Below are 16,101 nucleotides of genomic sequence, written 5' to 3'. Positions count from 1 at the left end.
CAAGTATACAATTTGTTAATAGTAGTTATAGGTAATAATTATTAGCTATAACTAATAATTTATTTTGTATTAAGCATATAACTGGATGATTTATATGTATTATCTCATTTAATTCACAGAATAATCCTATGAGAAAGATGACAGTATTAGCTTAAATAGTCTGCTTAAAATCCTACAAGTAGTGAGAGTTAGAAGTGGATTAAGGACCTAGGGAGTCTGATTCTTGAAATTTTGATCTTAACCATTGTACTATAATGCCTCCCTGGATCTCAATTTTTTGCTTTTTGGTAGCTGTTATTATTTCTTTAATGAAGAAACCATCACTTTTGTTTTTTTAGAACCCACTGACTGTGGTCCACTTTGGAACCAAATATTGCTGCTTCCTTCTCTCCCCATTCTCTTTCCTTGAGCAGTTGTTGAGTCTATTGCCCCATAACTTTGTATTTCCTAGAATGAAGTTTCAAAATCTAGAATAGATGATGTAACTCTTTGGCTTAAAAAATTCTCTAATGGAAATGCAAATCAAAACTACAATGAGGTAGCACCTCACAGAGGTCAGAATGGCCATCATCAAAAAATCTACAAACAATAAATGCTGGAGAGGGTGTAGAGAAAAGGGTAACCTCCTGCACTGTTGGTGGGAATGTAAATTGATACAGCCACTATAAACAGTATGGAGGTTCCTCAAAAAACTAAAAATAGAAGTACCATACAACCCAGCAATCCTACTACTGGGCATATACCCTGAGAAAACCATAATTCAAAAAGAGTCATGTACCACAATGTTCATTGCAGCTCTATTTACAATAGGAAGGACATGGAAGCAACCTAAGTGCCCATCGACAGATGAATGAATAAAGCAGATGTTGCACATAATATACAATGGAAGATTACTCAGCCATAAAAAGAAATGAAATTGAGTTATTTGTAGTGAGGTGGATGGACCTAGAGTCTGTCATACAGAGTGAAGTAAGTCAGAAAGAGAAAAGCAAACACCGTATGCTAACACATATATATGGAATCTGAAAAAAAAAAAAAGGTTCTAATGAACCTAGGGGTAGGACAGGAATAAAAACGCAGACATAGAGCATGGACTTGAGGACACGGGGAGGGGGAAGGGTAAGCTGGGATGAAGTGAGAGAGTAGCATTGATATATATATATACACTACCAAATGTAAAATAGATAGCTAGTGGGAAGCAGCTGCATAGCACAGGGAGATCAGCTTGGTGCTTTGTGACCATTTAGAGGGGTGGGAAAGGGAGGGTAGGAGGGAGACGTAAGAGGGAGGGGATATGGGGAAGTATGTATACATATAGCTGTATATGTTATATAGTAGATTCACTTTGTCATACAGTAGAAACTAACACAACATTGTAAAGCAACTATACTCCAATAAAGATGTTAAAAAAAAAAATTCTCTAATGGCTTCCCATAGCACTTAAAATGAAATCACAACTCCTCACCCTGGCTCTGTATGATTTGGCTCTTTCTGATTGGTTATTATATCACGATATTTGGACAGAGAAATAGAGTGTCTCCTGTGTCTACCGTGTTCATTTCTCAAAGTAACAAATAACTTTAATTTTTTTGGTAATTTTAAAAGTTATATAATCACCTTACAAGAATTTTAGAAAAGAGAAAAGACCATGTTTCCCAAAGTACATCCCAGAGCCTCTCTAGCATAAGCAACTTTGAAGAAAAAGGAAATGACCTAAGACTGGGGCTATAAATAAATTATTACCTTGAGGTTAAAAGCTAAGGTTTTTCATCAGTCTAATCTGAGTTCAGATTTGCTTTTTCATTTACTATATGCCCTTAGGTAAATTACTTAACTTCTCTAGGCCTCATCTTATTTAAATGGGTTAATGAATATAGCACAGTGCCTGACTCACAGTAAGTATTCAATAAATGACAGCTACAGTTGAAAGTAAATTTGTTTCAGGAGTTAGGACTTAAACATAAGGATCTATGGGATATTTTTTATTTGGGCACAGATCAGGCATACACTGTAAACTTCATACTGTAGTTAGTAAACACTGAACATATTAATGGGCTAAATAAAGATTAGATAGGTGTAAATAACTTATAAAAGATTAAGCAGACCAAGCAAGTTATTTGCCTGTATTTTTAATGTTGATACCATTAACAGCAGTTATTATAATAGATGGTAGGACTGTGTGGCAGAGGAACAGAGGAGTTTCTGGAGAAAAGGGATGGTTAATAAAAAAAGGACAAATGTACATATATCTTTTCCATCAAGACTGATAAGGTCTTACACATGAACCTAAAAAGTACTGTAGATTCTTGTTAGTTTATATATACAATACGTCTAATACTCCTATCAAGTAGATATGTTCAGTAGACTCTGAGATCTCATTTTTTCTCTGAAATTGTGTCCAAAACTTGATATTTGTTAATTGTTAACCTTTAGTTTCATTTGTGCCAGTTGTTTCCATTTATTTATCTGCTAGGCAACCGTGTTCTTTGTTTCACTTATCCTAAATTTAGCTGCTACTTGAGGTACCTTTAGTTTTCAGGATTTGCTGGAAGAATTTGAGTTTTTCCTTTAAATTAATTAAGTTCAAACCTATTTTGAAAAGTTATCAAAATTAGTGATGTGTACAATGTTCCTTTGAAAATGGGGAATTTGACTAGGTGAACTGGTCATTGATGTACAGATATGTAAGTGATCTGTAGTGCTGAGATGAAGCCTGGACCTCTTTAGAGGTCAGTCTAGTTTGTCCTTTTCTTTCTGGCAGACACTATATTTTCAATTGTGGACACTTGAGTGTGTTAAAATACTCTTGAGAATTTCTTTGGCATCCAGTTCTGTATCTGATAACGTTACTTTAAAAAATCTTGAATGTCTTTTAGGAAAACTGTTGTTCTGATTTTTTAAAACATTTTAATTCTTATGGTTGGAAGTAAAAATAGTTGTTCATATATAGTGATAATTGCTATTTGATTAATCTTACAAAGTATATTAGGACATATCTCTTCAGATATAGTTAATTTAAAAAAACAAGCCAGCTTCTCTCTTTTCATGTTTCACAAGCATAAAACCTAATATTTACAGGCATTTTTCCAAGAGTATTTGCCTAATCTTTGCTCAGGTGAATTCATTACTGTTTTCTGCGTATATTGAAAGATTTGTGAACATGTTTTCTATTTGAATGTTGTCATGTAAAGTAAGATTCAAACATGTTATTTAATAGTGGCATGATCAACTCCTTTTATTTTTCCCCAGGAGGATAGCAAACAAGCACAGTTTTTAGCCTTGGCAGTTGTATACTTTATCTCTGTTCTTATGGTCTCGAAGTACAGAGACATTTTGGAACCCCAAAATGAAAGGCATAGCCAGTCTTTTAAGGAAACTGCTAGTGAAAGCGGGAATTTATCACTCCCTGGTAAGTTTTTCTATTTTATTATCTGGCATCCAAAGTTCAAGTAAAACATTACCTACTTATGACAGTTAAAATATTGATTCTGGAATTTATGTATAAAGTGAGAGTATGTATTTAATTTTACTAATAACCAAATATTTTAAGTACCATGTAGTTAATTGCAATGGGGAGATGGTTTCTGTTCTTTAAGTGAGCCATCTATTTGAAAGATGAGAAAATGTTATTCTTTTTTTAAATAAATATATTTATTTATTTATTTATTTTTGGCTGCGTTGGGTCTTCTTTGCTGCATGCGGGCTTTCTCTAGTTGCGGCGAGTGGGGGCTACTCTTTGTTGCAGTGCACGGGCTTCTCGTTGCAGTGACTTCTCTTGTTGCGGAGCACGGGCTCTAGGCCTGCGGGCTTCAGTAGTTGTGGCTCGTGGGCTCTAGAGTGCAGGCTCAGTAGTTGTGGCGCACAGGCTTAGTTGCTCCGCGGCATGTGGGATCTTCCCTGACCAGGGCTCGAACCCGTGTTCCCTGCATTGGCAGGCGGATTCTTAACCACTGAGCCACCACGGAAGCCCGAGAAAATGTTATTCTTTACAAATAAAATATTAAACATTTTTGTTTAACTCAGCATTTGTTGTGAAGAATAAATAACATATCCTCTTATGAGACAGATTTGTTAACAAATAACTGTAATAATTGGAGTTATAAAATTAGCTGCCAGTTATAGGGAAAGTTATAACATTAGCTGCCAGTTATGGAGAAGCAGGTATTGTAGTTATAGAAGTAGCTGCTACCCAACAGAGGTGATTTATTTATCCAATCAATATTCATTCAGTACCTCCTAGGTACTTGTTCATTATTAATGAACAAAAGAAAAAGAAGTCTGCCCTCCTGGAGCTTGAATTCTAGTGAGAAGAAGTAGAAAATAAGTACAAGTAATAAATAAATTGTATAGTATTGATTATTTTAGAAGGTGTTAAGTCCTAAGAAAAGAAAAATTGAATGGGGAAAATTATCAGGAATGACCAGGAGAAAGGGGGTATGGATTTTCACTCTAAGGAGAATGAGAAATTATTGGAGGGTTTTGAGTACAGGAGTTAGAATTGATGTATGTTTTTAAAAGTAACACTTGGGATTCTGTATTAAGAATACCCCCTACAGGGCAAGAAAAACCAATGTTTTAGTTATGTACTGCTATGTTACACTTTACCTCGAAGCTAAAACTCACAACTGTTTTAGTCTTGTTATCATGATTCCATGAATTTGATTCAGATAAGTCACAGTGGTAATGATTCATCCCTGCTCCAGATGTTGTTTGCTGGGGTTGGAAAGTCCGAAATGGCTTTTATCCTCATTAATCTAGTGCCTCAGCTAGAATGGCTCCAAGAACTAGGGCTGAATGACTGAAATGGCTAAGCTGGGGTTGTATGTGTGGGGCCTTGCTACTTGTTCTCAGCTGAATTCCTTGGTTTTACTCCATTAGTTTGGAGGTCCTCTGTCTCTTTATATGGTCTCTCTACATGTTCTCTCCAGCCAGGTAGCCAGATTGTTTACAGAGGTGTTCAGAGATTCTGAGAATGCACAGATTGCCAGATCTTAAGCTTGGGCACAGAAGTAGCCCACTTCTACCACATTTGGTTGGTTACAGTGAGTCAGGCCCAGCCCAGACTCAATGACTTCTCAAGGGGGTGAATACCAGGAAGCATGGCCAATAGAACCATTAATGTAACAGTCTTAACATAGCCAGTTAGGAGGATATTGCAATAACCTAGGCAAGAGGTAATTTTGGGGATGGACTAGGGTGGTAGCTGTAGGGCTAGTGAGAAGCAGTCAGATTCTGGATATATTTTGATCGTGAGAAAACAGGATTTTAAAATATTAGCTGTGGATATGCAAAAGATGGAAGGTAGTCAAGAATGATTATAAGGTGCACTTGGATAGACTGAAGGTGAAACATACTAAGGGAAGAAGATAAGAAATAAAGTTTCCGACATGTTGAGTTTGCGATGTCTTTTAGACATATAAAAGAAGATGCAGAGTAGGCAGTTATATGTAACAATCTGAATTTTATTTATTTGTGTATTTATTTATTGAAATAGTGGCATTTAAAACTTTGAGAGTTAATGAGACCACTAAGGAAATAAATGTTGATAGAGAAGATAAAAGGATTAAGAACTGAGTGCTAAGTCCCTTCAAGTTAAGAAATCCAGGAGAAAAAGAAGTGAAGGAGGTAAGGAAGGAACAACAGTAAGGTAGTAGATGAAAAACCAGAAGAGCATGGTGTCCTGTAAGCCAAGTGAAAAAAGTGTTGTCACGTTGGAGAGAATAATCAGTTGCTGCTGCTATGTCAAGTGCTGTTAGGACGGAGAACTGACCATTGAATTTAGCAAGATGGAGCATTTTTGTTGGAATGGAGTGAACACCTGATGGGAGGGAATGAAAATCAAGTAGAAAAGGTGATGCTCTCTGTTGAACTAGATTTTAAGGACCATTGAATTATTCAAGCATTTAGGAGTGGTAACAAGTGTTCTAGCAGTAGAAACCACGATTGAGGTAGAGGTAATTATTGGTGTTATAAAGTATTATGTGTTATGCCATGAGTAGCAGGAGATAAAGTTGGAGATGAATAGTCATCTGAAAAATACTTATTGACTACCTACTACTTGCCAGGCATTGTTGTAGGCCCAGGCATTGTCATAGGTGCTGGAGATGAAGTGTTAAAGAACGTAAATTCCCTGCCCTGATAAAGTTTACAACTTAGCCGACTCATATTATTGAAGAACCTTGTACTTTATCCTAAGGATTTTGGACTTTTTCTTATAGGCCAATGGCTTTCAACCTTGTGTTGCTACCCATTGGTATGTCATATTCACTTTGGGATTTTCTAAAATATTTTGTTATTATTTATTATTATTATATTATTATTATTTTATTAAACCATCTAATTATTTACTGAGTACATTTTATAGATTATTTAATTTGTTTTTTACCTTTTAGAACATGCTGTATATTTCATAATTTAAAATAATTAGGACTGAGTGTACCTTTTTAAAATGAGTTGTAAATTTTTTTATTCATAGTTTTCTTCTTTTTCTGGGTCAGATATAGAAAACTCACCAGCAGCATTCAGTCCATTAACTCCAGCATCCATGGAAGAATCTGAAAGTGCATCATCTGCTCGAAGGAGGGACTCAGGCATTGGGGAAGAAATGGCTACTGGTTTAGGAAGCAGCGTGGACGTCGCTCCTCCTGTAGCACCTCCAAGTGTCAGTGCAGGCCCAGATGCCATCAGTGAGGTGCTGTGCACTCTTTCTTCAGAAGTCAGTAAATCTCAGGAGACCAAAAGCGATGGAGAAAATGAATTGGATAACAAGGCTGCACCATCAGTTCCAGTTTCAAAAAATATCAACGTGAAGGACATTCTCCGGAGCTTGGTTAACATACCCGGAGATGGAGTCCCAGTGGATCCTGCCCTTCTGCCACCAGCCTGCCTGGGAGCTCTTGGTGATCTATCTGTTGAGCCACCTGTGCAGTTCAGATCTTTTGACAGGTACTGTAAATAGTCTTTAAATATATAAATGTAAGGATTTAAATATATAAATTATAAGGATTTAAAGGTTATAAATATATAAATTATAAATTTATTGGAGTATAGTTGCTCTACAATGTTGTGTTAGTGTATACTGTACAGCAAAGTGAATCAGCTATAGGTATACATATATCCCCTCCTTTTTGGATTTCCTTCTCATTTAGGTCACCACGGAGCACTGAGTAGAGTTCCCTGTGCTATACAGTAGGTTCTCATTAGTTTATAAATATGTAAATTGTAAGGATTTAAAGATTAAACAAGAATTTAACTTTGTTAAATTTTGTCGCTTCAACATTAAAAAGGGATGTTTTGATATAGTTTTAAAAATTATAAGGATATTTTGTTGTATGGTTTGTATATCATTTCAAATTTTTATTTATCAACATAATTATTGATTGTTGAAGAATAATTTTAATATTACATTGGCAAGTTGTGTATTAAATAATTGTTTTCTTCGTTTGTTACAACTTAGAAATCACCTGTATTTACAAATGGTTACCTTTCATTCCTCTGCTGTGGGTACTGTGACAGCCTTTGTGAAAAAAAGTGGGAGTCTGTGGATTCCGACAGATTCAGGAATTCAACGAAGTGTTCAGAGTCTTGACAGCTTGAGAAAGCTGACTATAGATTCCTGACTTTGTTGGTTCTGCTCTCCTAAGAAACCTTTGGCCAATTTGCTTGAAAATTTTCTTTATATTAAATTTTCTGAAATTCTGCCTGGAAGACATGTATGTATCAGAGTTGTTAAGCATATTCTTTTTCAAAAATCAGTATTTTTATCTGAAAACAATACCTTATAGAAAAGTTGCCAGTTAAAAGAAATTTTATTTTTCCTGAATCTGTTGAGGGAAAATTGATACAGTACTCCACCCCTTTTGAATATTTTATTGTATATTTTCTACATAACCGCAACACATTCATCAAAATAAGGAAATTAACATTGATATAATATTAATACTACCTTCAAATCTTGAAACACCTTTCAAGTTTTACTCATTTTTGCGGTAATGCTCTTTATAGTAGAAGGATTGAATTCAGACTTATGTGTTGTATTTTGTTGTGTCTCTTTATCCTCCTTCAATTTGGAAGAACAGTTCTTTAGTCTTTCCTTAAATGTAATGACCTCGACACTTCAGAAGATGAGAGCCCAGCTGTTTTGTATAATGTCCCTCAGTTTAGATTTGTCTAATTAGTGTCCTGGGGATTAGATTCAAGTTAAAGCATCTTTGGAAGTAATATCACAGAAGTGATGCTGTTTCTTCCTGTTGTATTCTAACAAGTTGCACATGGTTTTATCTCATTACTGGTGATACTCATTCTGATCATTTATAAAAATGGTATTTTCTGGGTTTCTCCACCGTTAAGGTACTCCCTGGGAAGAGGGGTTTAGAAACTGTTATCCTCCTCATCAAATGAATTCAGTACATTCATCATATGGCCTTACGATTTCATACTTTATAGAATGAATTATAATATTACTGTTGTTGTTTATATTGATGCTCAAATTGTCTCTGATTTGGCCAGTGGGATTTCCTTCCAGTTGGCTTCTGTTTTCTTTTGATATATCCTCATCATAATTTCCCTCTGTCTGGTTATTTCTTTCTTTGTGTCTCCTGTTCTCTGTATTTCATCTCATCTCCTAGTTTTCTATTTCAGACTTGCTGGCACATTAGATATCCAAACTGGTTAAAATTATTTATATAATTAAGATGCTGTGAAAGAACACAGGGAATATATACTTTTAATGGAAAATCTTTTTGCCATCATGCTGTATCATCTTACTCCCTCTACCTCTGTTTAAAGATTAGGTCAATGTCCTGGAATGATGAGATTGACAGAGTCTAAATTCCAGGTAAATAGCACATTGGTATATGTCTAATGTGACATTATAGATATAGTGGCTGCTAGATTCAGATGTCTTTTTCTTTTTTCTTTTTTATTAGGCTTTATAATATAGGAGTTAGAATATTGACTCTAGAAATCAGATGAAACTGTGTTTGAGTTCTGGCTCTATTACTTATTAGTGAATTTGGACAAATTACCTCATCCTCCTGAGCCTCAATTTCCTTATCCTTACACTGCGCAATACTATACAGCTATTAAAGAGAAAAAAAGCAGAACAACAAGTACTGGTGTGAAATGATATTGAAGATATATTAATCTATAACACTTAGCATGAAGAAATCCAGAAATTTAAAAGATGATACCTAGTCTTAATGAGGGTATGAAGAAACACTTTTATATTGTTGAGAGGGCATATTGGTACAATTTATCTGAGGGAAAATTGGCAGTTAATTAAAATGTAAAATATGTAAACCTAATTATGTAAGTTTATACAGAAGATATATGCAAGTATAAAATGTTTTCTTTCTGCAAGAGGAATTTCATAATTAAGCTAATACCTATTGAGCTTTTACCCTTTGAAGGTGTATTAAAGTGCATTTTTTAGATAGATAGGTAGGTAGGTGGATAGATAGATACTGTTTTTATTCTTACTTTACAGATGATGAAACCTGAGGCACAGGGAAAGTAAATAAATGCCTTAAGCTTTTGCGCTAATAAATGGTGGAGCTACAATTTAAACCATGGCCAGTGGACTCTAAATCCTGCCATTTGGCTGTGCTATGCAAACGTAGTTGCCAATTTATTAAGAATTGGTTACATGTGTTGTTTCCTATGAATATAGTAAATACTGTGCAGCCACTAATGAGAGAAAAGCACAATTGATGTATTGATGTAAAATGATGTTGAAGATATATTATTAAATGGAAAAAGCAGAGGGCAGTTTAGTTTGGAATTTATGATCTTCTGAAAAAATAGATATATATGTTCCCATATGCTTCAAAAAATTTATAACAGGGCTTCCCTGGTGGCGCAGTGGTTGAGAATCTGCCTGCCGATGCAGGGGACACGGGTTCGAGCCCTGGTCTGGGAAAATCCCACATGCCTCCGAGCAACTAGGCCCGTGAGCCACACCTACTGAGCCTGCGCGTCTGGAGCCTGTGCTCCGCAACAAGAGAGGCCACGATAGTGAGAGGCCCGCGCACCGCGATGAAGAGTGGCCCCCGCTTGCCGCAACTGGAGAAATCCCTCGCACAGAAACGAAGACCCAACACAGCCAAAAATAAATAAATAAATAATTAAAAAAAAAATTTATAACATAGTGCAATGGCTATATTTTGAGGGTGAGAAGAGGTGTAAATGATTAGATTTTTTCTAATATTCACAGTTTTTATAAATTTGTTTAAATTTGTATTAATCTTAGATTGAATAGTGAGAATAACTTAAGGGTAGATTTTTACATTGAATAAATCTTACTAATATACTCAAAGTTGTTTCCTTATAAATTCCCTGAATTTCATGTATTTTGGGATTTATTTCTTTTTAAATAGCATAGAAATTGTCTATACCTTAGTGGTACTTTCAGTGAGTAGGTTACAAATTTATTTAGGAAACTGTGCACAGGGAATACATTTTAAAGGGGTTTATTGAAATAGGAAACAAAGGGGAATTTTGGTGATAGCATTTTTCAGGAGGTTATTTGGAACTTACATGTCTGGTATGCATTTAACATACTATCTGATGGCAAGCAAACTGCTCTGTTTTTCCCCCCTCTTTTTCTTAGCAAGAGACACCTTTTGAAAAACCATTTTCATGCAGCTTTAGACCAGAGGAATATCTTTGAGAATTTCAAAGCATCCTTCTGATCATGTATTTATCTCTGGAATGCTGTGTCAGAAATCACAACTCTCCTCATATCTTAAGAATTATCAACTTCCAAGCAGTAGCTGGAACGTTTAGAGTAACAGCTACATGAGCGGAACCTTGCTGAAAGGCTGCCAGGTTGTGGGCCTTTGTGGATGGCAAGGTGTTTGTGTTCATTCCCATGCCAAAATTCTTGCTCTTATCTAATTTGAAGATCCTCTCTGGTGATTAGCGGATGCCAGGGATTTATCTTGATAAAGTTCAAGGACTTGTCTGGCTTTTCAGCTAGATCCTTAGGGACTAAAGTACTAGGCTTAAAATGCTCTTTTCTCCTTTAGTGAACTATTTGCATGTTAAAGAAAATAACATTTATGTGAAAGTTTGTGATAATTCAAACTGATATAATTCTGAAATGGAACTTCTGAACCTTAGTGATCTGGAAGACATTGTTGCTTTCTGTCATTACGCAATAAAAAGAAATCTTTTAAAAGAGTATCCCTAGTTCAGGTAAGAAAAAAAAAAGTCAACAGTGTTTACACTTTCTATCTATGGAGGCTTAGGAAAATTACTTCTTTGTCATCTGTAAAATGGGGATAATAATACGTAGTACTTACCTCATGGGTTGTTATAAATATAAATAATTCCCTCATAGGTTGTTATAAATACAAATAACATAATTCATATATGCCCTTAGCATAGTGCTCACAAATACTAATTATTCATTAAAGTTGGTGAGTATAAAGAAAAAAAGCAATAATATGTGAAATTTTATACTTTAATATTTGGTTTTTAATTGAAAGTTTGGAAAAATAGCTTATATAACTAAAAGACTTACCTGTCTTCCAAATTTTTTATGCCAAAAAAGTTTGAAGCGCTTTTTGTTAAAATTGATGGCTGATATTAAAAATTCAGTAATTTGTTTCTTGAAAATTAACAAGGATTTCAATTTGTCTTTTAAATAGAAACTTAAGCTGTAGCCTGAGAACAATGCCATTTTATTAAAACTTTAAGACATGCTTTACTAGTTTAGATTTACACTTTCATACATGATAAATAGGATAGCTTAAAGATCCCCCTGTGTTGAAGATTTTAGTGTTGTACACAGAAATTTTATAATTTAACAATAGTAAAAACAGTTGGAATGAAAATATCCTGAAATCTGCCTACTGCTTAATGTCCTTTTAAGTGAATCTTTGTTACTGAATTTTCTTTGTGTTTATGTGGCCCAAAGCTAAAGTATTATTATGTTACTTCCTCAGTGATGATTTGAATCAGTCATTGAATTTGGACATTGATTAATTTTATTTTTCTATTATGTACTAAGTACATAGCTGGGCTAAAGAATGCAATTTTTCCATTTCTGAGCGGATATATTTTTGTATTTTAGTAGTAGTAGTACATATATAATTTTATATCTTGGAAATCTTTATTGCCATTGCTTATAGATGATTATAATATAGAATTACCTTTAAATGTTAATATGATTGTGGTGATGGTTGCTCAATTCTATGAACATTCTAAAAACCATTTAATTGTATACTGTACATGAATAAATTGTATGGAATGTGAATTATATCTCAATAAAACGTAAAGGTCAGTATGAGGAAACAGTTCAAATTAGAGGCTCTTGTTTAGATAAACCCAGAATTGTGGGACAGTTCTGCCATTTACCTTGGCAAGTTACTTTACCTTTCTGAGGTTTACTTTTTAAATTTTCTTAAATGGAGGTAATTTGTATGTTAGGATTGTTTTGTGAATTGGGTAATAATTCTTGGCATATTGTCAGTGCTTAATCGTAGCATTCATAAATAATTTATTAAGTTTATATAATAGGATCATGTAGAAGCACAAAGAATAGTGAACTCTGACTTGGCAATCTGGGGAGGCTTACCTTTGAGCAAGAATTTGGAAGGTGAGAAGGAAGTTTGCTGGCAAGCAGGACTAAGAGGAAGGCGTCTTGGTAGAGAAATAGCACATACAGAGGACTGGAGTTGTGAAAGCATGTACATGCTCAGTTCAAGAACCATAACAGCATATTGCAGTAGTGTGTAAGGAGTGCTAGTTAAATGTAAATTCATATAGGAAGCCGCACTTCAGATGTGTCAGGAATGAGAATATGTGAAAGATATTGGGCAATAAATATTTACTGAACTGAAATAAAGTATAGCTATTATTCATGGTTGAAAACATTATTAATGGCAGTTGTTTAAAGGAATAGAAATGAGGTCAAGTTCTTTTGTTATCTTTTATTAACTGTGCCATCTTGGACAAATAGAGATTGTGCGTATTATGGGACTATCTGTGGCAAACATTTTTTTTTGTTGTTACCAGCTTTCCAACATTTTATTATGAAAATGTTCAAACATACAGAGAAGTTGCAAGAATTGTACACTGAACACCCAGAGACCCACCACTGAGATTCTGCAATTAGCCTTTAGCTGTTTGCTTCATCATACAGTTCTCCATATAGCCATCTCTCTATTCATCAGTCATTCTTAGTTTTTTGATGCATTTCAGAGTAAGTCGCATACATCAGATCACTTCACTCAAACATTTCAGGCGCAGATCTCTAACCAGACATCAATACTGTTTTTAAGGTAAAATGTACGTACAACAACAGGCACAGATTTTTAAGTGTGCCATTTGATGAGTTTTGACAAATTAAACACCTGTGTAACCTAAATTTCCAATCAAGATATCATCAGTCTTGAAAGTTCCTTCATGCTCCTTCTCAGCCAATGCCTGTCTCCACCCCCCACAGGCAATTATTCTATTTTTTTTTTAAACAATAGATTAGTTTTGTCTTTTCTAGAACTTCATGTAAAAGGAAATACAAAATTTATGTTCCTCTGTATACGGCTTCCTTTACTCAACATAATGCTTTTGAGATTCATACGTGTTATGTTAATCAGTAGCTTGTATCTTTTTATTGCTGGATATTATTCCATTGTAAAAACACACCACCATATTTTTATTCATTTTTCTGCTTAAAGGATTCTGGGCTAATTCCAGTTTTTGGCTCTTATCAGTAAAGCTATCTGAATGTTATTGTACCTGTTTTTTGTGGACTTCAGTTATCTGGAGGAAATTTCTAAGAGTGGAATTGCTGGTACATAGAGTAGGTTTATGGCTTAAGTTTCAAATATAGAAAAAGCAATTTCACTTTTCTAAATGTTAATTTCTATTGCTCCTATCAGTACTTGCCTATTGTATGAGTAAACGAAATCTTGCTAGTTCTTTCTTTTGTGAACAAATGTCAAAGTAAATTCTCCATATTCTGCCCCCCCCCGCCCCCGTCCCCCCAAAATAGGTTGCTAGGAAATAGGTAGCTAGAGATTTTCTTAAACAATAGGCTTGTAAATATTTGCCCCATGGTAGGTAATATACAAATTACATTTTTTATTGTTTTCTGAATGTGCTACCAGCACACGTAGACACACACACACACACACACACACACACACACACACAGCGGGGGTCATCTACTCCCCCTAAAGTCAATAATCTTCATCCGACATAAGCTACCATGATTTAAGCACACCATTTTGGATTGAGGGCTCAGGTGGCTGTTGCTTCTATTTTTTAGTGTATAGTTAACATTGGCAGTCACCCTTATAATGATGTGCACCAGCTACCCCCAAGTACATTGAATAAGCCATGCCTAGCACAAGAGAACTTGATTTAATTGGCAACAGTGTTTGCTGTCACATGATAGGCACTGAAGTAAAACGAAACCTATTTCACTTTGTATTATCTCTTTTTGATGTAACAATAAAAACAATGTATTTTTAAAGGACTGGAATTATGTAATTTTCACTGTTGAATACATATATTGGGATCAAGTATCTAAGTAACTTTATTTAGGAACTGAATACTTTAAAGCTGTTAAGGGAGTACTTGAAGCTTGCAGTTACAATATTGTCAACAAAAGATGTGATTAAATAAATTGAATGTTGAAGACTTTAGGCTTATGGTTAATACCAGGTAATTAAAAGTAAGCACTGCTGTGGGAGTGCATTATATATCAGCTGTCCTCTTTACCTCATTAACTGGGTTTTTGCATGTTTATGGAGCTAACTTCAATTAAAAATGCCTTTTAAGTTATGCCTATTAAGGTCTTTTAGTTACTATTTTGGTATAAAGTATTACACTTTAATTGAAATTGGTATATCGTAGATACCTGTGTTTGAGTAAGATGAACAAATTTGATTATTTGATATTTTTACATCTAGGTTTTACGCCTATGCATTGTTTTTTCTATGTAATATTATCATTAGACAGTCTTCGAGAGTTAAAAAGTAAAACTTTGGTTGTATACATGTTAAAAAATTGTTCATACCTGCATTTTCTTACCTTATAAGATTTCTAAGGTTTTATCATTTCAACTTAGTGGTGCTTTAAAATCCTTACAGAAACATGTTGAGTTTTCTGCTTCACTTCTGAGGTTAAGAAAAAGTTAATTAATTTCCCACTTGAATGCCAAATTCCTTTTTTCCTCTATACCTTTGGTTATATTTTAAGGTGGATAATTAAAGATGATCCTAAATTTAAAGAATATTGTAAATATAAATTGAAATGTTAAAATTGATTATTATATTTCTCTAGAACATTGTCTTGATTCTAAAAAAATGAAGTATAAATAACTGTGAACACCACTGAAGAGATTTCTTACTGAGAGTATATTCTAAGTTGTACATCAAAATAGAGATAAGAAAAAATTAGGAAAAAGAAGTTGGTTTCCTATTTTCTGTTTTGAAATTCATGTAATTAACTTGAGTGATCTTCTGTATTTTAAAATTTATTTACTTTCTTTCTTACAGAAGTGTCATCGTGGCAACAAAAAAATCAGCAGTCTTGCCTTCCACACTTACAAGTATACCTACCAATGCTGTCAGTGTGGTTTCTTCAGTAGATTCAGCCCAAGCCTCAGATGTGGGGGGAGAATCACCTGGTGAGTTTGTTATCAGCGATTTCAACAAAAAAGTTCTTAATCCCATTGCAAAGCTTAGAATTTTTGATTAAGTTAAGAAGTTTTGTTAGGCATATTTTAAATGATTATGCTTTTGTATTATGTTGTTGATTATTTGATGATTTTCTGAATAAATTTGAGTAATATGAAATAAATTAAATCAAGGATTTTAATACTTTCTCCACTTAAACATAGTAGTGTATGACGAATTGGATGCTGCTGGTTGGGTGGATGAATGAATGATAGATTTATTAAAATACTTTTTTCCTTTCCTTTCACTTGAGAAGATGTGTATAGATAGTGGTTAATATGAGAAAGTTTTGCTGACATTTGGTCTTTTAATCTGGTTATCAGTTGCCAAATATTTATGTGGTATCCAGTACTTTGCTTTCTCTTGCATAGTTTTTGAATTAGACGCTTGGAATGCTGCCCTCAAGTCTATC

General features: G+C 34.4%; 1 protein-coding gene across 4 annotated transcripts in view; it reads left to right on the top strand.

Moving 5' to 3' along the window:
• Positions 1-16,101, top strand: part of LRBA (LPS responsive beige-like anchor protein) — a 751,667-nt gene that overhangs the window by 185,898 nt on the left and 549,668 nt on the right. For all 4 annotated transcript variants that reach the window (XM_057546722.1, XM_057546725.1, XM_057546723.1 and 1 more), the window contains exons 29-31: positions 3,250-3,409; positions 6,498-6,945; positions 15,510-15,640. In XM_057546722.1, the coding sequence (XP_057402705.1) occupies positions 3,250-3,409; positions 6,498-6,945; positions 15,510-15,640 (739 nt within the window). The remainder of the gene's footprint in view (positions 1-3,249; positions 3,410-6,497; positions 6,946-15,509; positions 15,641-16,101) is intronic.

This window comes from Balaenoptera acutorostrata, chromosome 5 (genome assembly GCF_949987535.1).
Source record: "Balaenoptera acutorostrata chromosome 5, mBalAcu1.1, whole genome shotgun sequence".
Classification (NCBI taxonomy): domain Eukaryota; kingdom Metazoa; phylum Chordata; class Mammalia; order Artiodactyla; family Balaenopteridae; genus Balaenoptera; species Balaenoptera acutorostrata.
This window is presented reverse-complemented; position numbering and strand designations above follow the sequence as displayed.